The sequence below is a fragment of the Tiliqua scincoides genome, chromosome 1, assembly GCF_035046505.1.
Source record: "Tiliqua scincoides isolate rTilSci1 chromosome 1, rTilSci1.hap2, whole genome shotgun sequence".
In the NCBI taxonomy this organism is placed as follows: domain Eukaryota; kingdom Metazoa; phylum Chordata; class Lepidosauria; order Squamata; family Scincidae; genus Tiliqua; species Tiliqua scincoides.
Window position 1 is genome coordinate 269,087,417 of NC_089821.1, and position 25,228 is coordinate 269,112,644.

Here is a 25,228-nt window from a genome sequence, read left to right on the forward strand (position 1 = left end):
ACATATTATAATGGTAACCATTTTAAAACTAAGAGTCGCAAACTTAACAAGTGAGCTGTGGAAGACAAAAGTATACAAACTAAGGGCAGGTGAAGAGGCCTGGTGGATGGGGAATGATTTGTACTAAACCAAGACGGCAAGCTAGTATTGAGGACTGGTGTAAAGGGGAGGGTGTAAAGATGCTTGCAGATAATACCACATCTGGTGTAGTCTCGACCCAAAATAGCATTGCCAAGCAAAATGGGAAACACTGTTGAAGCTCTTCTGTTCCATGCACATTTATCATGAGCACTGACCTCCTGTTTGTGATGGTTTAATGGAGTGGCATAAAACCAGTGCTATGCTGATGAACATTTGTTGCTATAAATTCACTGTTAAAGTGATTGAGAATCTTTCACTTATAGGGTCATTGAAGAGTTTATGAACCAAAAATCTAGACCTTGGCATTTATTAGCTCAGGACATGGTTATTACTGAGTTAACAGAAGGAATGTTCAAGTTGCCATAATACTGAAATACACTTCCTTTCCTCCCTCTGCAATTAGACTAAAAACTACCTATTCCTATTAGTTATAGATATATCTGTCTCATTTTCTAAATCTGTTGCTATCTTTTGAGTTTTCAAGAACACATCTTTCCTCTCAATCCCTTGGAATTGTTCGGATTTCTGGCTTATCTAGTAGTGTAGGAAGCCATTGCTACACCAGGGGATTTAAACTAGGCACTCTGGTGGCAGGTTCAAGGTAGCTTCATCAATTCACTGCTCCAGTAGCAAGCTGAAGGAACTAGAGACAGAATCTCTTCTGCAGTATAGCACCACCATTGCAAATGTCCAGAAAGTAGTATTAAAACTTTCACCAGTGCCATGAAGGACCAAAGAGCCCAACTGGCCCTATAAACCTGTTGACTCTGACCTGGATCTTCAGTCTATGTAATTTCTTACTCAGGTGCAAGTGAGTGTTCATAGCTTGGCTCCAGGCTATTGCCAACGTGTGTAATTGTTGGTGAAAACCACTGCGATTTGGCAGTGCACTCTGAGAGAGCTATGATACTGCCACTGACATGCACCAACTGAGGATATAACTTTTTCCTTGGTTTTTTGTTTAGTCAAATATCACTAATGCATCTTCAACAGACAGTCAACTTAGAAGAACTTTCATCAGTGGATTTTATTGGCAAGTAGCCACTAGGTACTGGGTAGACCAACTGACCTGGATAAAGATGGAGACCTGCTCTCCTTAGTGGGAGTTAGGAGTGCTGAAAGTTTTTTGTGCTGGAATGTGCACTGATTGTGTCAATTTTACTGTTTTATTATTTTACCCAATTTTTATATTTTAAGATTTATGATTGATTAGTTTGTATTTGCATTTTTTATAATATTGTAAGCTGCCTTAGAGTCCAATCCTGGGCTCAGTGCAGTGGCTTCTCGCCGCCGTGCACTGTCGCAAACGTGCCATAAGGCACGTTTTTGAGGCTTACTGCCAGGCTGCCGCCCATGCTAGCCCAGCGGTGGCTGGCGCCGGACTAGCACCAGGCAGGCGCCCAGCCTCCGCCGCTCAGCAGTCTCACGGACTGCTGAGCCGCGGCATGGTAAGTGGGGACAGGGAGGGAGGCGGGGAAGAGGCATGACGGGAAGGCGGGGGGTGGGGAGAGGGCGGGCAGGAGGCGTGCTGGGGGGAGGGAGCAGGGAGGCAGAGAGGTGGGTCCGGTGGAGTTCTGCTCCACAGGATCCTGTCCGTTTGTGTAGGGCTTGGTGCCCTACACAAACGCCTTTAGCTTACCGCCGACCTTTTGGTCGGCGGTAAGTAAGTAGCCCCATTGTGGGGCTACTTCCCTTACCCGGGAGAAGGGGATGTCCCCTTCTCCCGAGGTGCCACCCGCGGCAGCCCAAGGCATGTAGGATGCCGCGGCAGCTGTTTTCGGCGCCGCTGAAGCTGCGCGCCCCCGCCAGCTCAGGATTGGGCTGCCAGGTGGTTATTGTGGATAAAGGTAGTTTTGTTTTTTTTAAAGTCTATTAAATAAAAGTCTGCAATATATTGCACTAGCCCTTTCAAGGTTCCACACCCCAAAGGCTGCTGCACACTTACTCTGGACCACTGCAGACCAGCGTTTGGAAACCACAACAAGAAAGGGGTTAGCCTTCTAGATCTAACATTGCAGTTATGTGGCTTTTCTCCATTTTACAGGGCATTGCTGCTCACTCTCTGGCTATGGGAAGCACAAAAGAGGAGCGGATAGGAAAGGTGGTGGAAAAGGATGGAGAATTTCTCTGAATTCCTTGAGCTCAGAAAAGAACTCGAAGGAGTCAGGATGTTTGCCAGTCTTTGGAAGGGGGAAGGTTTTCCCAAGTTCCAAGAATTCTCCTCCAAGATTGAGCTTGCCGAACTACAGTGGCATTACTAAGTAATAAAGCATATTCATGTGTTTAGTGTGTCTCGTGGCAGACAATGAAGTGAACGCATTGCATCAGCAAACAGGCAAAGGGCACCTTAACTGCAAAGCTGATAGGGAAGGCTATTGCCAGCCACACTGCAGATAATTTTCTTTATTAATAATTAAAACTGGAGAACAGATAATATTCTCTTCTTGATAACTGCCCTGATTCTATTACAAATGTGTCACTATAAAATATGTGAAGATTTACCAACCTGTGTAAAAATGACCTTCCTGCTCAGCCATCAGTCTGAGAACGGGACCATTACCATTTCCTCTGTCCTCTTCCTTTATTTAAAATGCTCAATTTTAATTAGGTGGCAAGGTGCTGATCCCAGCATCCTCAGTCTTGGGTTTTGATGAATACCCCCTTGGACAGTAGAGCTGTGCACTCGGAGAACTGCATCGTTCACCTGTTGCAGTATATCCAAGAGCTGCCAGCAAATTTCCAGTTCAGTGAGTTAAAATAAAACCAGTTAAACGCTTATCAGTAAAATAAATGGGGTTTCTTGCGTGCCTAAAAATGCAATCACCTGGGGTTGTGTTGAAAAAGTTGATGAAGGTGTTGTACATTATCCTCTTGAGCCTGTTTGACTGAAGAACTCAACACTGGAAAGCTGGAATCTTCTACGAATTCCACATCCACTTATTTTCTGAACTTAGGGCACAATCCAGACCCATACTTGGGCTGGCGCAAGTCCCTTGCGCCGGTCCAAGAATGTCTCAAAAGTGCCATAAATCACTTTTCTGCCACTTGGAACAGAGTTAGGCTGGCACACAGACATGCATCAGCTTCCCCATGCTGCTGTGGGCCCTGGAGGATGGGTGAATTGCGTCAGCCAAGCTCAGCCGATGCAGGGGTCTGGGGGAGGCATGGGGAGGGCGGGGAGGAGGCAGGTGGGAGGTGTTTTGGGGCAGTGGGAGGGCGGGCATTTCTGGGGCGGGTAGGCGGGAAGCGGGAGGCAGGGCCAGGATCTGACAGTTACGCCGAATTCTTGCGCTATCTCCTGAGGTGGTGAGGATCCAAGTGATTCTCCTTGCCCAGGCTGAACTGCTTTTAGCCCCAATCCTGCCTTAGATGCAGCGCAGGCCCACCAGCCTGCCTGGTCCAGGGCAGGTTAGGACTGGGCTGCCCTTTACCCAAGACAGCATGAGCCAGACCAGTAACATGACTACTGTGTGGTCTGATAGCAAGAGGCCTCAGATCCATGGGCCAGGAAGGCCACGCATTTTAATGGACTGCATAATCCCCCCCTTGATCTAATTGAGCTCTGTCAGCTCCTAATATTACTAGACTGACCAGATCCTAATTCAGATGGAGTTTACTGGCACCACATTCAAATACACTATTGGAATGGCAGAGTTTGACTTGGTGACTTCCGTCGCCATCTAAGATCTCCCGACTTTGGAAAAAACAAGTTTAACAAAACAGAAGAAGAATTCTTTCCTCCAGTGGTACTCCAACTCCATGAGCAGAATTCAATCAAGGAGGCTTCTTCACGAGCCAGTAAACTTCCACTGCACCCTCACCTCAGTGTGAAACACAAAGGCAGAACCCAACAGGGGTCTTCAACTAGCAATGGAGGATCTTTTGATTCGTTTACTACACAAAAGATTCCATGAGATATGGGAGTGGGTCTAAAACCCTGAGCACTATAATCTTAGGTTCTCCGCCCACTTCCTATTCTGCCTTTTTGTTGGTTTGTGAAGTATTAACCTTTTGAGGCTTTTTCAAACCACTCCCATTCCATACTTCCACTATGTTCTGATCCACAGTAATCCTGTTCCCTGTCTTTTCCACTAATCTCTTCAAGTTTCCTTCCTTCTCCTCCTTCTCTGTACCCTGAAACCTTCATTTCTTTAACCTCATTTCTTTAACCTTTGGTGGACTTCTCTCTGGGAAGTCCACCAAATAACTCTGTGTCCCTTCATCCCATTCTTGCTCTGCCCTCTTTGCCCTTCTAAAGCCTTCCCTCTTTCTTCTTTTCCCCCTCCTAATAACAGTTTACATGTAGGATCTGTTTGTGAATGAAATATCAGATGTAGGTTCCCCCTGTCTAGCCATAAAGATTGAGTGAGCAAGTTTAATTAGTTCCCATTTTGGAGTTCTATTTTTTTTTTAATTATTGCTAGAGTAAATCCTTTTGGGCACCCTTCATCCTTGCCTCCCTCTTCCTTTCCCCTCTGAATCACATAGTTGCTACCAATCACTACAAAGGATCCCTGCACACAAAGTGGTTTTCCTCCATGTGAGCATGTCTTAAAATGCACTGCCAGTAACACTTCGGATGGAATCCTGTTCACACTTACTTGGGAGTAAGTTCAATTCAGTGAGTCTTACTTCTGAATAAACATTTAGAAAATTGTTCTGCTGGAGTACATATTGTACATAACTTTTAACAGGTAGCAGACCTGACAAATCTGTGGGCTTCTTGATTTTGTAAGGAATATACCAATTACAAATGTTAAAAATTGGTACATTTCAGCCAACTGTATTGTGCTGTATGTTGAGTCAAACAAATCTAGCTCTAAGTATGTTTTTTTTTTTAATTCTTTTATATAAATAACCATAAGAGTTTTAAATTATCTTTCCTTAAATGGGAATTGTGATCTTTAATTGAATTCAATAGCCCTGCAAATGGACCACATAATCTCTAATTGATTAGATCATTTACTCCTTATCAGCTCATTTTCTCCTTAAACTTGCACTTGCTTATACCAGCGTTAACTTTCTTCCATTAGCAGCTAATATTCAATTGCCTGTTTTCTTCATTGCACTAATTAATTGAAAGCCAGAAAAAGGTAACTTTCCTCCAGTTACCACTGAACAAAGTTCGAAAGTCAAACGTTTCCCCTCTTTTGTCTGGCAGGCAGTGAGAACACATTAAATAAAGAAAAGGCAGAAAAGGAATTGGAGCAGATCTAGGACGTAAAGGCAAAAGGAATAAGAGTATATCTAGGACATAAAGATAAAACCACCTTTCAAGGTAGATTTCCCGCAAGGCAATGACTGTGTCCTGCAAAGTGCTGAATGTCCTCAACTCTCACTGACGTCAATGGGAGATGAAAATGCTCAGCATCCATATTGGATCAGGTACAGCAGTCACCAAGTGTCATTAGAAGAGACAGTAGTTCTTGCCCATAAAGGTATGTATGTATGTATGTATGTATGTATGTATGTATGTATGTATGTAATAAGGTTCTAGTGAAATATGCCAAAATATGAATAATTCAGTAATGAAGTTTTATTTTTTATTTTAAAACACTCCTGTCCTGCCTTTCCTAATCCAACACAAAAGCTCAAGGCAACTTACAACATCAGAATAAAACAACATCAAGCCAAGTTAATAAAACAAAAGACCAGCAGTATAACAATTAGAAACTACCAGAATCTTCAGAATAAGAAAAAACAGACCTATACACAGCCCAGTGGAACAGAAAAGTCTTAATATTCCTTTGGAACACCAGCATAGAACAGGCAGTTCTAATCACAACAGGGAGAGAATTCCAAAGGCTTGGGGCCATAACAGAGAGGACCCAGTCATGAGTCACCAATTGCATTCCCAAAGGAGATGGTACTAGCAACAGAGTCTCCCTCAATGACGTCACAGAGCAGACAGGTTCATATTTGGGGAGACAGTTCAAGTATTTAGGTTCCAAACAATTATGGGTTTTATAGGTCATCACTGGCACTCTGAATTGTGCCTGAAAATGTACAGGCAGCCAGTGAAATTGATATAACAGGGTTGTGACCACGTCACAACCCTTAGCTCCAGACAAGATCCTTGCAGCTGCATCATGTACCAATTGCAGTTTCTAAACAAACAGGTTCACGCAGTGAAGTCTTATAATAGTACAGATTAGTAAACATAGCCAGATCTGATTGTTCCAAGAAAACTAGGCTCTCCAGACCACAGCTGTCAATGGAACATTCAGGTTTAGAGACAGAGCTTCCCAAACTGCAAACCTGATCCTGCGCAACCCCATCCAGAACAAGCTGACAATCCAATCCCTCGTTTTCTTCACTAGCAGTATCTCTGCTTTCTCTGAGTTAAAGACACTGAACAAATCATCCAGTATCAGTTTTTGGACTCTGCCCTGAGATTAGTAACTGCATGTGTCTGAACTTGTGTTGTTGAGAGCTTAACAAGAGATACCTGTTGGCTAATTCTCCTTTAATATTACAATGATGGTGGTGGAGTAACATCTATAAATCAAAGCATAATCAATGGGATGGAAACAGAAGCAATGAAATACATGGAGTCAGTGGACACGAGCAACCCAGTCTTAACTAAATCCCTGTGCTTCTGCAGTATCCTGTGGGGGAATTTTGGCCACTAAAGGTCACCTTGCGGTAAGGGAACATTAGTTATTTTTCCCTGGGGTAACCCCCACAAGCTGCCATGGGTCAACACTCCTTCACAGATCAACTTGGACTTGCGCCAGCAATCAAGCTGTCACAGATTGTGACTGAGTGATGATGGCTTTGATGGGAGCATTGGCCATGCCAAATATTCTGGCGTACACCGTTAGCACTGATAGCATCACTTCGGTATTTTGCATATGATCAGAAATGTGAATCTGTGCCTTCTCCCTCTCTAGGAGTACAGGATTCCCAAAGAGTGAGTACGTTCTTGTGCCTTCATCTCGATGCTATGTCTACCACTTGTGTGTTGATGTGCATCACACAATACACACATACTGTTAAATATATGTTCACGTTAAATAAACATTCATATTTAACGATAGATTCATACCGTTAAATACACTTTTGCTGAAGTTTCCATAGTTCCATACAGACAGATATAAACAACATCAGTTCACGGCTTCTAGTACACAAGTACAGCAAACAGTTTACTGTCAACTCCATCTCCATCACAACTAACATAAAGCACCAGGGGTGTAATTCACCTTGCAAGCCTCACTGAAATAATAGCGAGTTGTGCAATGAGGCTTGAGCAGGAAACAACATACCTTATTGACTGAGCAGGAAAAAAAACCTGCTCCTACTATCTGAGCAGGAAAAAAACCCAAAACGCATACAGTTACATCTCAACTATTCCATTCTGGTATCTTCTTCAATGAATCAGGCATCATCATCATCACAGGGTCTTGACTCGGAATCCAAAGTTAATTTGCACATGCCATTGTGAGTTCTGGTTTGACAACTCTTAACTGATCCTCCTCTTATGACCTTATGAGCACTATTTCTACAAAAACTGCTGTACCCCAGACTTTGGAAAGAGGCCTAGGAAGTGGGCTGTAACATGCTCACAGCACAAAAACTATTTGGTGTTCTAAAGCATTAAAGGAATAGTTAAAAAAAAAAAACTTCATTTGAACATGGCAAGAAGTTTGAATACCTGTGAGCAATTTGCAGATATTTCAGGAAGTCCGGAACAGTATGGCAGAGAAACCAACTCTCACAAAGTAATCTCTCCTTGATAAGATGCCCCAGTGCATTACACAGCTTGGAAAGACAAGTTTGAAAGTTCTGATTCAAGTTACCTTCAGGCCTAGACAATTAAAAATGACCATAAAGCACACACCCCTTCAACTTCTCTTTTATAATCTCTAAGACAGTGCAGAGAGAGCTCACCAAACCCCTGGAGAACTACCATTTATATTATCACATTAACATGCAGTTCTAGAAAGAAAATGTGGTAATGATGTAATTATCTTACTAGATTAGTGATATGTACGCTCTCCTGGGCCCTATTTAGAACAGGCCTGACTCAAAGGCCACACAGCAGGTGGAATGGGGTGGGGTGAGGGTAGGGGGTATGTGGGTCAGTAACAGGGTGGGGAGCGGATTGAGCCCAAGAGCGAACCCAGCAGCACATACCAAATCCTAACTACCTTCCTGGATCTGATCAGCCTTCATGGATCAACTTGGACTTGCGCTAGCTATCAAGCTCATGTGGGTCCAAGTTCACACGCTTGGCCCACAGGGGCTTTTCCTGGAGCAAGGGAAGAAATGTTTCCTTACCCCAAGGAGGCCAAAACCCCCCTGCAGCATGCAGCAGAGGCCATGCTGGTGATGCTCATTGCTGTGCTGTGTTACAGTTGATTGGGCTGCACTTTTATGCTATTTGTGAGGCAGCTACAGAATGAATGGACCACTGGCATAATCAGCAGCATGGCAGCTTCTTATACAGAGTATCATTACATGTCTGGTATTAACAAGAACCAAAAAGGAATATGGTTTCTTGTTTTTAAAGTAGTCATAAATGACTACTAAATTGATCAAACCTGCCTAATTTCAAATGGTCCCAGGTCTATTTCAGTGTTACACTCATGCTGTCATGAACAACTGTGATTGATCATGTTTAGTTTATATGGCTTAATTTTAGAACAGGCATAAACTGCAGCACCTACAATCAAAATACATTGGAGTCACAGTTGTGGTCATTCATGAAACTCATACAAATATTCTGTTGCCACCTACTCCTTGCAGCTTTGATGAGCATTATTGGGAAAGGAAATATAAAATCCAGGGGACACAGAACCCACATTGCCACTGTTTAGCACTGTATACTGCCAAGGACAACACAACCACCATGACCAACACAACAATGATCCCTACTTATATCTAAACCTGATGACCACCATCTTACTTTTTCACAAAGCGTTTTGTGCCTGTAAGAACAGGTGCTTGAGGAAAATCCAAAGGTGTTCAAAATAAAGCAAAATATTCAGACATTCCATAATAATGGACTAACCTGACCAATCGGTTCTTTCGTCGGTGGCTTTCTTCTAGCTGTACTTGTAGCCAGAGTTGTTGTGGTTTCCATGACAGATGTGGACATCTCAGACTGCATTGCGGTGGCGGTTGACTCAGTTGTCATAGAGGAAGGCACTTCACCAACGAGTCTCACGTTCCCTTCAATCTCTATGTTGGCATCATTCTCAGCAGCCATGTTCAGGACTTTCAAGCCATTGTAGTAGAGTCCGGATAGCTGGCCCTGAAATGGATGACCCCGCTCCTTGCCTCCAATTTTTATCGTTGCTTGGCTATTGAAGATTGTGAGCTGACGCCCTGCAAAGATAGTATTACATACATGCAGAAAATGTTGATTGCGAACACTACACTGTTAAAGAGGATGATTTTTAACAGATTATTATGGGGTGGAGCATGAGAGCAATAAACTATAAGAAAGGACTTTTGCTCATAATTCATTGCTTTTTAATGAGGTGTTCATGGAATGCAGAATTTTCAGGCTAGGTTTATAATATAAATTTAAGCACCAGTTTTGGTTTGAAGGCCAATTAAAAATTTGTTTAGAATCATCAAATTGCTATGATCTATCTTCTCGTCCCTTTTTAAAATCCAAATTGTAGGGTGCGTGTGTGCAGGTCAGATTTCTCATCAGAAGTTTAACCACACCAAATGTGCAAGGTTGTAAGGACTCTGACACTGAGATAGGGTCTGTACAATATGCATATATAACATTTCTGTCATATGCACATTCCTGTATGTAGCCCTATGTAATATGTAAACCTGTCATTATCTCTAATAACTCCTAATGTTAGTGAATTATTTTCAAGTACAACAGTTCATCTGTCTGTCCAATGTCTGCATTTGTAAGGCCCCCTACTTCTCAACATGTTAGCAAGACTATTTACTTGTATATTCCTAATGGCTAAAATTCATATCTGAATGTTAAATGTTTCCCCAACACACACACACACACACACACACACAGAGGAGGCATGGGATACATACTGCATACTGAGCATTTCAGAAACAAACCAACAACAACAACAAAAATAAAACGCAAAGATAAAAAGGAAAGAGATGTCTGATTATCTTTCAGCAAGGCTACTGACTAAAAGGGAGGAAAAAAGTAACAAAATGAAAATGTTTTGGATGGAAAAGCAACTTCAATGAATGATACACATATTGATGGAAAAGTTATGTCACATTGCTATTTAAAAACAGCGATCCTCACCAATGCAAGCCCATTATTGCTATGATGAATAAGCAAAATATTCTCTTTTGCAGATTGACTTCTGCTCAATAATATAGCATGCACACATCTTTAAGCTCTCTTTAAGTGGCTGTTCCCAATTCCCTTAGAAGCTTGAAAACGTTAAAGGGACTTCATCTTGTTTGGCAAGTCATATTGCCCACTATTTAAGATAACCTACAGTTTAAACAATGATTTTGTTTGTTCATTTCAGGACCATAATGAAGATCTCATAACTACACACAGATATATACAGATATAAATATATAAATATATATATTTAGTTAAGAATTTAGATGATGGAACATGTAACATAATCTATGAATGATTTATCAGTTTTGGTTAATGTTTGCTATGAGTACCTTCATAGATTGAGTTAGTGGATTATATTTAACAGTCCCTTTAACCTTAAGTTAACAGGGTAAGATTATTAAACAGGTGGTACCACTAAAATGTATCGAAATTATTATAATACACGGTATGCAAATATTTACTCTACATTTTTACTGTTTAAAAGTTGTTTTTAATTTAGTTTTACTGAAAAATTTATTGTTTTATGTTTATTGGTGTTACAAATGAAGCACTACTTGGTTATGTTCAAATTATTTTTTTTATTTGAAGTTTTAATCAATGTTTTTTACCTTTGTCGAGTAGCCATTCATCAACTACTCGACCAAGCCGATATGGAATTCGCTGTCTAGCAATCGCCAGGCGCTCGTTATCATTGTTTCCTTTAAAGTTTAAAGAGACATTTCATTGGTTAAAATCTGTAAGGTCAAAGGTTAAAAGTTAATACTTAAAGCTTGAGCTATACAGTTGCCACATGATTTTTGTTTTTGAAAAATTTGGAATGTTTTAAAAAGCGCTACCTGGAACATTTCATGGTTCAGACTCGTCATTCATTCATTTATTTTATTTTAGCAAACAAAATTATTCCTATGTTAATTGAAAATTAGAAATCTGCATTTGAGCTAGGTTATTAAACTTATGTTATAGACAGACACCCCAAAAACAAATTTAAACATCAAATACTAGCTTTACAAAAAAGAATGTTCATTAACCTTAGGGTTTTGTCTTTTTGTTGTTGTTTGAATTTCTTATTAACTAGTTAAAACATGTTCAGGTGAAACAGGTTTAATTTTGCAAAATACCTCTTAGTCCAGGTTAGTCATTTAAAGAAGAAGAACAATAAAAACTTAAGCACCATCAAGGGCACACTTACTTCTGAGATCTAGAAATCGATCTGACAATAATTTATATCCTAGTCAGAAAAAAATACATTTTTTAAAAAATTCTCTAGTTTCAAAATCAATTAATTCCAAAGACTTCAACATACTAAACAGGTGGTAAAGAAGAAAAGTAGTAATAAGCAGGTTATCAATTGTTTTCACACAATCACAGAATATAACAAAATATTTTTAGCACACAACTTTAAGGCTTTGACAAAAGTACCAGAAGTCATTGCTTCAGTGTCTCCAAAGGCCTCAATACAGCAAAGGTTAGTCATGGTTTCCCCACAGAAATTGACAGGACACATTTGTTGTGAGTAACACTTAGCCCCATGGAGCTTGAAAGCTGTCTTTCCCTGAACAGTCTGGAGTTGTGACTGTCTTTCACTGGACTGGAGCCTTAAAACATGGAGGTGATTGACATTTCTATAATTTTAAAAAGCTGTGATATACAAACCACTTTAGAGCTCAGAATTTGCATTCAGGATGTTTTATGCCCAGTCATTACAGAGAGATCAAAAAAGAAAAAAGAGAACAGGTATGTTATATATGTTGTTCCACGAATGTGAAATTTATGTTACATAATGACAGATGATACAAGCTCATTCTTTACATTGACAAGTATGCAGGGCAGAGCACCAGGCCAAGATCTTCTGGTACATGAAGCAGCACACCACATGCTGCCCCCTCATACCTGGTGGTACCCCAGCCACTGCTTCTGCCGTTCCTCTCAACGCTTTTCTCTCCTCTGCATTTCCTCTTGTGATCTTTAACACTCTTCCTTTTCAAATCCAGGAAGCAGGGGAGCAGAAATGGTGGGGATGGGTAGAGAAAGAAGTCACTCCCTGCTAAGCCACTGTCTAAGGTGACAGCCTCAGTGTACCCCATGGATAGGCCATTCCTTGTAAGGCCTAATGGAAAAATCAGCAGTATGGCCTAAGAGCATAAGAGCAGAACACTGGAGCACATACCACATCCTGCAGAGGTGATAGGCCTGCAGATCTAATCCAGGTAAAGTTCGTCAAGCTACCTAGATAAGACTCAGAAATAGCTTCAAAGAATGGGGATCATGAGCCCTAATAATGAAGTCACACAGAGGGTTGCTTTGCTCAGGTAACCCTTCCTCATCCTTGTTCAATGTAATGGTCACTGTCACTTTAAGAACGCAATTCAGTCTCATATTAACTCCCTTCTCCTAGGTTCTATCCTGTGCCTTGCCTGTTAGTTTGGGGCTTGCCTGGTGTTCATCCACTGTCTCTTGCTATGTAGTTCCAAGGAGTATGTGAAATACATTCCCCACCCCAAATTTATGAAAAGTCTCTGGTTTCTCTTATGTGTAGGGCATTTTCTGGCTGCAGTTGTTTCAAGATATCTCTTGGCAGGGATGAGTCAGGTGACTTGAGCCCAAGTCGCAAAAATTAGCATTTTTCGCTGACTTGTGAAACTCGAGTCACGCATGTGGAAGACTCGGCAAAACACTCAGGTTCAGGGCCCCTTGACTTGGCACATCTTCACACACACAGACTTGAGTCTGTCTGTGTCTGGGTGTGCTTGCTAACTGTTTTCATGCTGTGAAAAACCTTGTGAGGCCATCATTCAGAATGGGCGAGCAGCAAGGAGGTTCCAGCCAGGAGGCAGGGAATTTGTTTGCTTTTGCAACATATAGGAAGCAGACTCTCTTGCCCATTTCTGAAAGAACGGATTATCATTGGACGAAGGATGGGAGGACTGATATTTTCTTTGGCTGAGGTAGAGCAGAAGGAAGAGTTCAAGGGGGTTCTTGCCTTACGATTGGTTAGAGAAGCCCAGGGAGGTGGGAGCAGGCTCTCTTGCCCTTCTCTGAAAGAATTGATGATCATTGGACGAAGGATGGGAAGTCTGATATTTTCTTTGGCTGAGGTAGGCAGAAGGAAGAGTTCAAGAGGGTTCTTGCCTTGGGATTGGCTGGAGAGCCCAGGGAGGGGGAGGAGGCAGTTCGTTGCAATCACGCTCACTAAATTCATGACTCTGTTGTTACTTGGAAGGAGGGGGCCTCATTGAAAAATTGGTGCAATTGAGACTACTTCTGAGTAGAGCTGCAAAGGATTGGGTCGTCCTAGTAAGACTCACAGCTGCCGTGCATGACCTTCCTCCCTCTTACCGCTTCTGTCCCTGCTCTCTCACATCTTATTTACAGATGGGCGGGACAGCAGGGGAGCATTTAAAGAGAACTCTGACACAAGCACAGACACACACCCCGGCAGCAACCCCGTTTTTCCCCATAGTGAGTTTTCTAAAGGGGGCAACTCTTGACTTGAGACTTTTCGTGTCATGAAAAGGTGACTTGGCGACTCAGGATGTGCACCCGTTATGACCTGTTTTTGAGTTGACTAACGGGGCAGAGACTTGTTGCTAGACTCAAGTCAAGCTGCGCCTGACTGCCTATCTCTGTCTCTTGGCAATCACTCTTTCTGGAGCATGACCATTCCCTGTGCCTCCTCCATTCTTGTTTAGGCCCCTTCTCTCCTCTATGCCACATGTGTCCAACTTCAGAGAGGCAGGCCACAGGGCCAGACCCCACCACCAGATGGCCCCAACCATTACCTTTTTCTTTGTTTTTCTGCTGTTTCACTTTGTCAACAATTTATCACAAATGCATTTGTTCTTTTCCTGACATCCCATCCCAACCAAGTTCTTCTCCATCGCAAAAGCCTCATGCTGGCCATCCATCGTCTTTTCATCTGTCTTCTTCCCATTCCACGATTCGGATTCTTTTCCCCAGACTTTTGAAATCTGTACAGTTATGGAACACATTACCATTTAACTAATTCTGACTATAATCAGAATTGTTTTATTTATCTTAATGTTTGTTTTCAAAGCCTGGTACAGGTAAAGCTGAATGCTGTGTGGAGTTAACGGATGTTGGTGGTTTACTAAAATGTTCTAAAATCTGCAAATTACATTTCATTCCATCTGCCACAATCTTGCACCACTGGGAGCTAAAAGCAAATGAAAAGCATAGAAATTGCCAGTTGATTTGTAAAAGGACACAGAAAAAAAGTAATTTTTGATGACTGTCGTGCGCCGCTTAACGACAAGGATCGGGACCGCGATCTCTTTTGTCAAGCAGGGCTTGAAACAATCCAGTCCCTTCACAGGGAAGGGGATGCTCTGCTCCCTTCCGGAGGGTTGTCTGAGCTTCTCAAATGCAGCGGCGTCCTCACGCTGCCTTTGCAGAGCTCAGAATGAAGGAAATCGTGAAATTTCTCTTGTGAAATTTCTGTTTTCATGGAAGAATCGCAAGAGAGCCATGATGTCCCTCAGTCTAAGGCTTGCAGAGGCAGTGCGCTAACGTGCGCTGCCTCTGGGAGGCTCAGACAACCCTCCAGAGGGGAGGGGAGCTCCCCTCGCTTTCGGAGAGTTGGAGTGTGCGCCCCCCCGACAACCACTTGACCACACATGGTCATCGGTTATGCGATTCCAGCATAAGCCAGAAGGTTGCAAAGTGGCGCACACTTGTACCTTGACTCATCGCACAGAATCGTAAGTGTGCAGATTTAACAGATTTGTTCAGGTTTTTCTAGCAGTGTGCACAAATGGTAAAACAAGGGGAGAATGGGGGTGGAAAAGACTTGGGAGGAGTGGCATATTAGGGAAAGGCTACAACACTCAGTTCCCTCTTTCCCCTTCTCCAGTACAGATCACCCCCTTCTGTGGGTGCTCTGCTAAGGTAAGGGGGTCTGTGACAGATCCCCCTTCCTCTTTCTGCCCAGGAGGCAGGTGGACATTAAAGGGGTTTGGAAACGACATGATGGTGCCTTGGCGAGTGGGGGGGGGGAGGAACAGAGCAGGGGTGTTTAGCAGACCTTGCTGCTTGTGATTCTTATATTCAAGATTTGGGTGTACAATCTTTTCCCAAGGACCCTAAGGGTGCAATCTTACCCTACGCTGGAACAAGCAAGCCAAGAGGCTTGTGCTGTATCCAGCTCAGGATAGGGGCCCAAGGCAGCTCAGCCAGAGGCAAGCCCTTTTCCCCTTACCTCCAGGTAACACACATTTCTTCTATGGGTCTCCTTGGATTCACGCCACCTCCTGAGGTGGCACAAGTTTGAGGAGCTCCCGAGGAACGGGGGTTGGGATCTAGCATAAGCACTGGATCCCAGCCCCGCTCCTGTTTCATGCCTGCCTGCCCCTAGGGCCACCCACCCTCCTTCCAGGAATGCCTCCCTCCCGCCTCCTCCCCGTCCAACCTAGAGGCCTGTGTCGGCCCAGCCAGGTCCACGCAAGTCTCAGTGAGGAAGTTGACGCAGAATTGTGTCAGCCTCTGCGGGCCAGTGCTCATCCGAATGCTGGCCTGGCTTCCTCCCAAGGAGGAACTTGCAGCAGCCCATGGGCGCCTCTTGATTATGCCCTAAATGAGTTTGTGGATCCCCCATTTGGTCTTACTGAGCTCGTATTCTGCCCTTAGAGAGAATGTCTTCACCCCATTCTACAGTACATGGGTTTGATCCTGAGGCCTTCTGTACCCAACTGCACAGTCTTCAGGGTGCTCCTGGACCTGGTCTTGGAACTGGGACGGCCTGGGGGTAAATAGAACTGTCTAAGGCCACTGGGTGGGCTATTGCTTTATAACCCAGCCTCAAACTGTAACTTGGAGGACGCTGCCCCTTGCCTCTCTTTCCTTGGTCCTTGACTTCTTGATTCGTTGCCTGCCATTCCATGGACTTTCCTCCTTTTTAGTGCTGCTCCACTGCTCTCCTTCCAGCTCCTCTGCCTCTAGTTTGTCTGTCCCACTTTTGCACTCTCTTCCTCCATCACTCTCTGCTTCCTCCCTGCCAGTGTTCATTTCATTCCAGCTTTTTCTTCTGATTCTGCTTCGTTTGCTCTGAAGTTTCCCTTTTCATCTCATTCCAACCCCTTTGCTCTTCTCCTTGTTCTGTTCAGACACTTCCTTCCCCATTCACCTGGCAGCCTCTCTTCTCTGTTTCATCCTCCACCACCCTCCCCCACCTAATCCTTTTCCCTGCCATTAAATTGTCCTCTTTACCTTGACTCAGACCTTTCTACAGAGGCCAAGTGAAGTGTCTGGACTGTCCACAGTCCCTGGACTCAGTGATGAAATCATCACTGGGCAGCCTGCATTCATGCTGATAGTTTGCACTCATTGCCCTGGCAGACTGTTGCAATGCCACAGGGCAATTTGCACATTGCTGCAAATGTAATGAGTAGATAGCCCTGGAGTATGCACACTACAGGCTATAATATGTCTTCCATATTCCCTTCAAATCCTGGGCGGGGAAGAAAGGGAAAGACACTGTCTCTGACCTGAGCATCTTTTCTGTGACTATTTTCTCTTCTTAACCTGTTTGTTTTGATTTGGAGCTGTTTCCACTGCCGCAATCAATAATTAAAGGTACGCGCATTCTTCCCTGACTTCATTCACTCCCCCTGTTACAAGCACCAGCTTCCTCTGTTCATACAGCACTGGATGACTAAGACAGGAAGGCTGGTGTATTACATCAGTAAAAACCCAGCAAAAAGAAAAAAAGCAACAAGTCGGAGATAAGAAACCTAGGGCTTTGGCTGTGAAATTAAAGGTCATATTATGTTATAATGTCATATCTCTGTGTGTGTATGCATGTGTGTTTATCCTTTATAGTCATTGTGCAGCACTTAGCTTGCTGATACTCAGCTGTGGCAATGAAAAACAAGCATCGAAAGATGTTAAGGTTATTAAGGTGGAAGACTGTGGTATAAAATGGTGAACTGCAGTAAAATGGTAAAATTTATATCTATATGTACTATGTGTTTTTTTCCTAAGTGCAAAACAGAGAACACCTGTTTTGCAGTTCTTGCTCTTATCCTGGCATGCTGTAACCTTTTGTCCAATCAGAACACTACAACATTTCAGGTTTGTTTCCTAAAGAACTTTCACTGGTTGTTGATTGCCTTCTGAAGTGTTCCAATATATGGGAAGCAAGAATACAGTCTCCCTTGGTTTTCACTGATTGTTCCAGACCATTTTGTGACTAAAATTTGAAAGGACTGAAATAACAGCCAACTGCATGGAGCAGCAATTTTCATCCACACACTGGTGTGCCATGAGAGTTTACAGGCGGTTATTTCTTAGTAGGGCCATTGGGGGATATGGGCCCTCCACTGGCAGCATGGTATGCCTTGTCATTTGTCAAAAAACTGATGGAGTGCCTTGACAATTTTAGCACCTTGTCAGTGTGCTATGAGATGAAAAAGGTTGAAAATTGCTGGCTTGGAGCCTGGAATTATTGCTCACGCAGTCAATTCATATGATCACCATACCACATTAGAACACATGATGCCATTCTTTAGATAGAATATTCATGATCTCTAAAACTCTAGTACTGTATTGTTAAGTTGGTGGACTGGGTTCACAAGGGAGTTGTGCTTTGACCTTAGGTAAGTCTCCACAGTGACACGACCACCATTTGAATTTTTGTTTTGTTTAGGGATTACAGATAAATCAGAGCAGAGAAACTCTACCATTCTGGTACAAACGAAGACAGGCCTTCCTATGTTATTCAATTACTATGCAAAAGACAGAATTTCCTGGGGTGGGCCAAACATTCTGAAGTTTGGTTGAATTTTGGAGAGAGTTTCTGGGCAAAACTGCCTCACCTCCTCTGCCTCTTGGGCAGGGAGGTGCAGTGTAACTCACTGGTGGTGCCACTGCCCTTGGCAGATGTTGGTGGCTGTTTCTCTAGCTCAGCCATTTTCAATCACCATGCCATGGCACATTAGTGTGCTGCGAGTGGTCCACAGGTGTGCCACAGGAATTTGAAGGAAGGTCATTTATTAGTAGGGCCAATGGGGGATGTGAGCCCTCCACTGGCAGCATGGTGTGCCTTATCAATTGTCAGAAACCTGATGGTGTGCCTTGACAATTTTAGTGCCTTGTCAGTGTGCCATGAGATGAAAAAGGTTGAAAATCACTGCTCTAGCTAGTGTGTCTCAGAACAGCTCTGAAAGATGCACACCAGTCAAAAATTGAGCCCTCACCTTCAACATCACTGAAATCTACCCTCCCCAATTTCACAGCCTATGTACAGTGCAGGATAGTGGCCCAGTCTGAATTCAGAAGTCATAGTTTTTCCTCCCTGCATGATAAGCTCCAGCTAGTAAAATTCCCTTCTCTGTGCAACTATGAAAAAGGTAGGAGCGCTCCACTCCCTTCTATCTAGTCATTTTGAGAGAAAAGTCAGAAGATGGCCGTGGATGGTGGCTGGGATATGGGTCAGAAGAGCTCGATGACCACAGCTTTAAATGAACATTGGCTAGCTAAAGCACAATTGGTTACTCTAATCTGAATTTCAGTTTCTCACCAGTCTAGTACTGTTCAGCAATTTATGAAGAAGGAAATATAAACATAACATTTATCCCAGTTTGGCGAGTTTGAGGAACAGTTTCACATGCAATAGAAGATTTGGTGGGTGAGAATAAGCTGACAGCCAAATTAAGGTGAATGGGTGGGGCCATAAGATTCAAATTAATTTTTTCTTTTGGGCTCTCTAAGGAATCATGACTCATATGCTCTGCATGTCTCTTTTCCACCTTGCACACAACTGGCCCCAGAGTAAGATGACCAACACTGCCATTTGAAAACACTCCCAGAGGCACTAGTCTTCCTGAGCTTGATAGAAGCTACGCAAAGCCAGCATGCCATTTAGTACAGAGATTCCACTCATTCCCAACCCAGAAACTGAAGCACAGCTACTCACAATAGAAGCCAATAGAAAGAAGGAAGGTCATTGTCTGGGCAACGCGGTGCAAATCAAAATAATAACAGTGCTAAAAGGAAACAGAGCCAAAGGGACCCCACACTGATGGAAAATGGCATTTAAGAGATAAAAATCTGTTCTCTGTTAGATGCACAGCAAAAGAAGTAGCCGGTGGCCAAAGAAAGCTTTCGACTTTCAGCTACGTCTAACAGTGGCATTTCAATTTGTGTATTTTATGCCTCGCAGATATTTTACTATAAAAGAGTAATACATTTCAAACTGAAAGGTTTAAACTTGTACACTCAATTTTTTTTTCTTTTTCTAAATAATGCTTTTGGCAAGGTGGAAGAATCGAAACTGTAAATTACAAAAGCAGAGGATCAGCGAAGTAAAGATCTTAAGAGTGCTGAAGCACCTCTGTTTCCCAATGAACAGACCACCTCTCAGTGATATAATATCTGCAGACACTTGAGGTGGGTGGGGTGGGAAAAATCAGCTTTATCTGCTGAAAAGAACAGAAAGAGCCAGTTCTTTCAGTGTTACTCTGCACATGCCCGATCTCATCTGATCTCGGAAGCTAAGCAGGGCCAGGCCTGGTTAGTACTTGGATGGGAGACTGCCTGGGAATACCGGGTGCTGTAGGCTTAAACCACACTCTTTCGAGACTGAAGGTTGCCAACCACAATGAAAGAACAGCAGATAAAATTGCTACTTCAAGCAGCCTGATATTGCATCCCACCTTACCCCTGGCATGCTCAATAAAGCAATAGGTGGCCTATGGCTTCCAGTGAGGTAGGCAGCTGCTCTGCAATCCATAAGTAAATGAGCGTTGATTTTTCTCTCTGCTTCTGCACCTGGCACATGGGTGCGAAAAAGAGAGCTGGTCTTGACCTCCTACTGTTGGCAGCAGGAACTGGGGTGCAGGAGCTGCAAAATGACATGAAGTGAGAGCCCTGCTGGGTCAAAACAAAGTGCTATCAAATCTAGCACCTGCTTTCCACAGTGGCCAGCCAGATGCTGCCAGAAGAGTTTGGTGTTCATACTTCCCTGCTCTAGCTCCCCAGAAAGTGGCATTCCACTGCATTCTGTCGTCTCCTTCACCAGTGAGGCACAAACTTCAAGGCACGCAAACTTCAGAGGAAAAAAAGGGTCAGCATTTATTTTGGACATTTGCAAATGGGGGGAGTTGCCTCCACACAAGAGATCAGCAACAGAACCCAACACGTTCTGCTCTGATTACACCTTTATAGAAAAAGTTGCCTCTATCTTACACCTACGCAGTTTCTTGTTACTCTTTGTCTTTACCTTTTGCACCAGCTTGTGGCTGGCCTTGCGGTTTCTGCTCAGCATCTTTTGCAAACTGCAAGTACCTGTTAGCATACTGCTGCAAGCAAAATTAGCACGGGGCATCAAAGCAGATTGATTACTATTGAGGGCAGTGGGATGGTGATGCATTTTCCTGGTCATCTGGCAACATCTCTAAGCCATGAGGTTCCATACACCCTCATGATGAATGCCCACCGACAAACCTACACTCGGCAAGTTTGCCTAATTTCCCTTTCCCACACAGAACAGGGGTCATCACCACATTTTGTGACTGCAAATTTCACAAATTGATAGGATGAGCAGCAGTGGACCTGGGCTCTAGGAAGACAGTGATAGTGCACTTCCTAAGATCTAGGAGGATGGTGATAGTGCACTTCCTAAGCACAAGGGAGTGTGTGTGTGTCAAAAAGCACTGCATGGATTGTCTTCATTCTTAAGGATAGTTGGTGTACATGATTGGGCTGACACCTGTTCTAGCTTCACTTTTCATTCTTGAGCAGACAAACATGCAGAAATTGCTGGGCAGTTATGCCACTTAGTGATCCCAGGCTTTCACCTGCCCGACGCATCTCTCAAGTGAATTTCTTCTGAGTCTCTGATACCTGCAATATCTACATCCACACAATAGACAACTTGCCTGTTGCCAACTCCCTTCTTTTAACACAACCTTCAACCTCTCACTTCACCTTTTCTTTAACAGATTATTTTGGCACCATTCCTCCAGTCCCAAATGCTGGGAATACACAGTTGCCACAGAAAATGCTGGTCTCCACAGTTGCCTAAGGCCAAAACCAGATTTTTGTCTGGGCACTGTCCAACGAACACTCGAGACAAAACAAGACATGGGAGAAAGGGCCACTTTATTAGCATTTTAATACAGAAAGGAGGCTGAGACCTGCAGTTGCAGGGGCAGCGAAAACCACTTTGTGGTGCGGAGGCGGGACCACTGGGCGGCCCCAGAACCAACTATGTCCCCCAGGCAGGATTTGCACCTGACTCCAAGCTGCACCCCGTTCTTGGGCGACGCAGCTCATCCAGGTCTATCCCATAAGGGGAAGGCAGCCGGACTGCGGGCTGTGCCGCCTCGAGCCTCTGAGGAGGACACCCGCGGTACCAGCCAGGCCTCCAGTCAATATCCTCGTGCCGCTGAGTCACTGAGGACTGCTATTGGGTTCTGCCCTGCCTATGCTGTTTGAAAGTGCACTCCAAAGTCCCAAGCACGCCTCAACTGCACCACCTGCCACAAGGAGGGTCAGCCTAGCGCTTGACCCCCCACTCTCAAACAGGGGGAGAAGCACCTTAAGGCCGTCCTGCAGGTCTCTCAGAAAGATGTCCGTCTCCTGCTCAGACAAGTGCCCCCATCTCCTCTGTAGAGAGCAGGCACCAAGAAGGCAATGGCTGGATGCACAATGACCCGTCCACTAGTCCGTGCCACAAATTGGCCAATCTCTTTGGCAACCTTCCTCTTCATCCTCTCCACCTTAGCACAGCGGCTGGCACCATGCCACACCTGCCACTGTAGGAAGTCCAACCAGACCACCGTGATGCCGGGCAGCCAACCCTGAAGGGTGGCGAGCTCCTTACCTGCTCTGGGCCTGAGCGGCAGCCCGGACATCCCACACAGATCATTTTCACGCAGGTGGATCACCAATACGTCAGGTGACAAGTTCTCCTTCAATTACTCCGCTGTTGCGGGCAGCAGCTGGCCCCACCGCATCCCCCGCTTGGCCGGCCAGCCAACTTGCATGGCGGGGCCGAGCCCAAGCTGCGTTCCAAATTGCCTTGTGGCCACCCACTTGCAGGCCCAAACTACCATGGAATGGCGGCAGACAGTTCACGAACTGGCTTCTCACTGCATCTTGCAGATGGAGAAAGAGAAGTTATTGCCACAACCCCTGCCCTTTGCAGCACCCCCCCATAAAGGGGGGGGTGCCAATGAAAGAGTCTGCCTCTAAAAGATCCAAACGTAGCACCTATAAGCTGCAGAACGCCAACATCCTATCCACTGAATGTCGCCCCCAGACAGGCTCAACACCGTGGCTGCAGAAGCCGCTTTGATACGCAGGAAATGAAGGCTATACTCCTTTGGCTGCAACTCCAGGGCTATGAGGGCACGCGAAAAGACGACCCTAAACTGGAATAAAGTCAGTGGGGAGCCATCCACGTGGTGGAACAGAGCTCCTGCTCGCGCCCCTGAATGTGCTACGTACTTCTGCAGCGCCTCAACTGGGCATAGTGGCAACCCGCCTGTCAAGCAGGTTGGAAAACATCACCCCGCTCTTAAAGGATTAGGGGTGGCTAAGCAGGTTGTCATCAGAACATCGCCCCTCCCTCACCAGAGCAGGGACCGCTCACCTGTTCAGTGAGTTGGTGGAATTGCCCCTCTCTACAACGGAATAGGGGCTGCATACCTGTTAGCAGGTTGTTGACAGCACATCCCACCTCTCCCACTGGAGCAGGGACAGCACGCCCATTAAAGCAGTTGGTAACACTGCCTGTTAAGCAGGCTGGTAGCAACATTGCTGACATAACCTCAGCTCTCCCCCGCTGGAGGAGGGGCCGTTCATCCATTAAGCGGGTTGGTAACCTCACCTCTCTCTCAAGGAACTGGGGCAGCATACCTGCTGGCGGGGTGTTGACAAATCGTCACTGCTCTCCCACTGGGCAGGGGTAGCACACCCGTTAAGTGGGTTGGTAATAACATCGCCCTTAAAGCAGTGGGAGCCGAGCACCCATTAAGCGGGCTGTTAACAGAAAAATCCCCCCTCTCAAGGAGAAGGGCCACAATCCTGTCAAGCGGGCTGGAAACTAGACATCACCCCTTTCCTAGGAGGAGGGGAAGAGCACCCATTAAATGGTTGCTAATAGAACGCCCCCCTCTCGAAGAAGAAGGGGCCACAAATCCATAAGTGGGTTTGTAACCAACAGTGCCCCTCCCCCAGGAGCCGGGACAGTGCACCCATTAAGTGGGCTGGTAACGAAACAACACCCCTCTCTAAGGAGAAGTGGCTACATGGGTTGTTAAAAGAAACCTCCTCCCTTCTTCCAAAGGCCTAGGGACATTATGCCCACTAAGTGGGTCTGCACCAGAACACCCCCCCCTTCTCTGAAGGTTGTTGACAGAACACCACCGCCCCCACAGGAGTCGGGTAAGCACACCCGTTAGGCAGGCTGGTAACAGATCGCCATCCTCCCCTAAGGAGAAGGGGTAGCATGCCTGTTAAGCAGGTTGGTAATGGAACACCACTCTTCCCTTAAAGGCATAGGGGGCGGTGCAAACGTTAAGCACCCAGGAGCTTAACAAAACGTTAAGCCCACACAGGAGTCGGGTAAGCACACCCATTAGGCAGGCTGGTAACAGATCGCCATCCTCCCCTAAGGAGAAGGGGTAGCATGCCTGTTAAGCAGGTTGGTAATGGAACACCACTCTTCCCTTAAAGGCATAGGGGGCGGTGCAAACGTTAAGCAGGGTGGTACTGAACATATCTCCTCTCTCAAGGAGCAGGGGCAGCATGCCCACTAGTGAGTTGCTAAATGCCATGCTGATGCCTAGGGAAAACATAGTATTAAATGCACCAGCACATCCCCATCCACTCTGCTCAATTCCTTGGGTGCTGAAGCCTGGCCAGGCAGCTCTCAAAGCGGCTCCCACATAGCTAGACTGCATCTTGTAAACAATCCAAGATGGCCAGGGGCTCCCCATTTGCCTCTAAATATCCTCTGAAACTGATGAAGTATTAACAAGGAGGAGGTCAGGTGCCTGGGAGGAGATCGTTGTGGGTGGTTGGACTGGTGTAAGCTGGGCAGATTGACAGTTAGGGGAGCCACCACCGCACCATTGTCCATGCCCCTTCTGGTCAGTCTCATCCATCTGCAGGCGCAAGTATGTTGTGTTAAGACTCAACCTGCAATCATCATGCCACAATGCTTGTTAGGGGGAACACAAACCTGGATTTGGCAGGCAGCTCATGGGGGGGGGGGAAATGCGCCCCCTTAAAGATACCCAGATACTAGCCTGCCCAGTGAAGCCTCACTAGCCAAGGGGCAACGTAAGCAAATTCCATGTTAATCCTGGCACTTGATGCTGGGGGTAGCTGGCTTGTGCCCCTCAGCAACTATAAAGGCGGCTCTAGTAAAACCCGCCAGTATCTTTCATATTTTGCAAGTCTCTAGTGTAATCCCGCCATCCGCTCCTGGACCTAACTGAAAGGCCTCATTATCTAGCACTAGTAGTGAAGGTATGCAAGACAGGAAAAAAAAAGGGGGGGGACCTTCCTTTGGGAAGGGGGAAGGGAGCTGACCTGCCAAATTTGCTGAACCTGCATGTCTTATTCCGGCAGCTGGATCTGCAAGGTTATGCCACCCATGCTCAGGTGGCATACTGGTTCATGTTGAACCAAGGTCTTGGAGGACTGCGCTCAGAGTCCAGGCGTGCCCCTGAGCTGGCTGCCAGGATGCTCTTCCTAAAAGGGGGAAGAGCCCCAGCCCTGTCCTTATTTATTCAAGAGACATGCTGGGCAAAAGTGTCTGCATGTTCA

The 25,228-nt window shown here is 45.0% G+C and overlaps 1 protein-coding gene and 1 pseudogene across 15 annotated transcripts in view; one reads left to right on the forward strand and one right to left on the reverse strand.

The window, feature by feature from the left end:
• NRXN1 (neurexin 1) overlaps window positions 1-25,228 on the reverse strand; it is a 1,133,747-nt gene that overhangs the window by 129,783 nt on the left and 978,736 nt on the right. For 11 of the 15 annotated variants that reach the window (XM_066625795.1, XM_066625848.1, XM_066625811.1 and 8 more), the window contains 2 exons: window positions 11,044-11,133; window positions 9,155-9,471 (listed from right to left, as the gene is read on the reverse strand). In XM_066625795.1, the coding sequence (XP_066481892.1) occupies window positions 9,155-9,471; window positions 11,044-11,133 (407 nt within the window). The remainder of the gene's footprint in view (window positions 1-9,154; window positions 9,472-11,043; window positions 11,134-25,228) is intronic. The other 4 variants (XM_066625872.1, XM_066625856.1, XM_066625839.1 and 1 more) reach the window with 1 other exon arrangement.
• On the forward strand, window positions 19,894-20,009 carry LOC136638164 (5S ribosomal RNA; annotated as a pseudogene).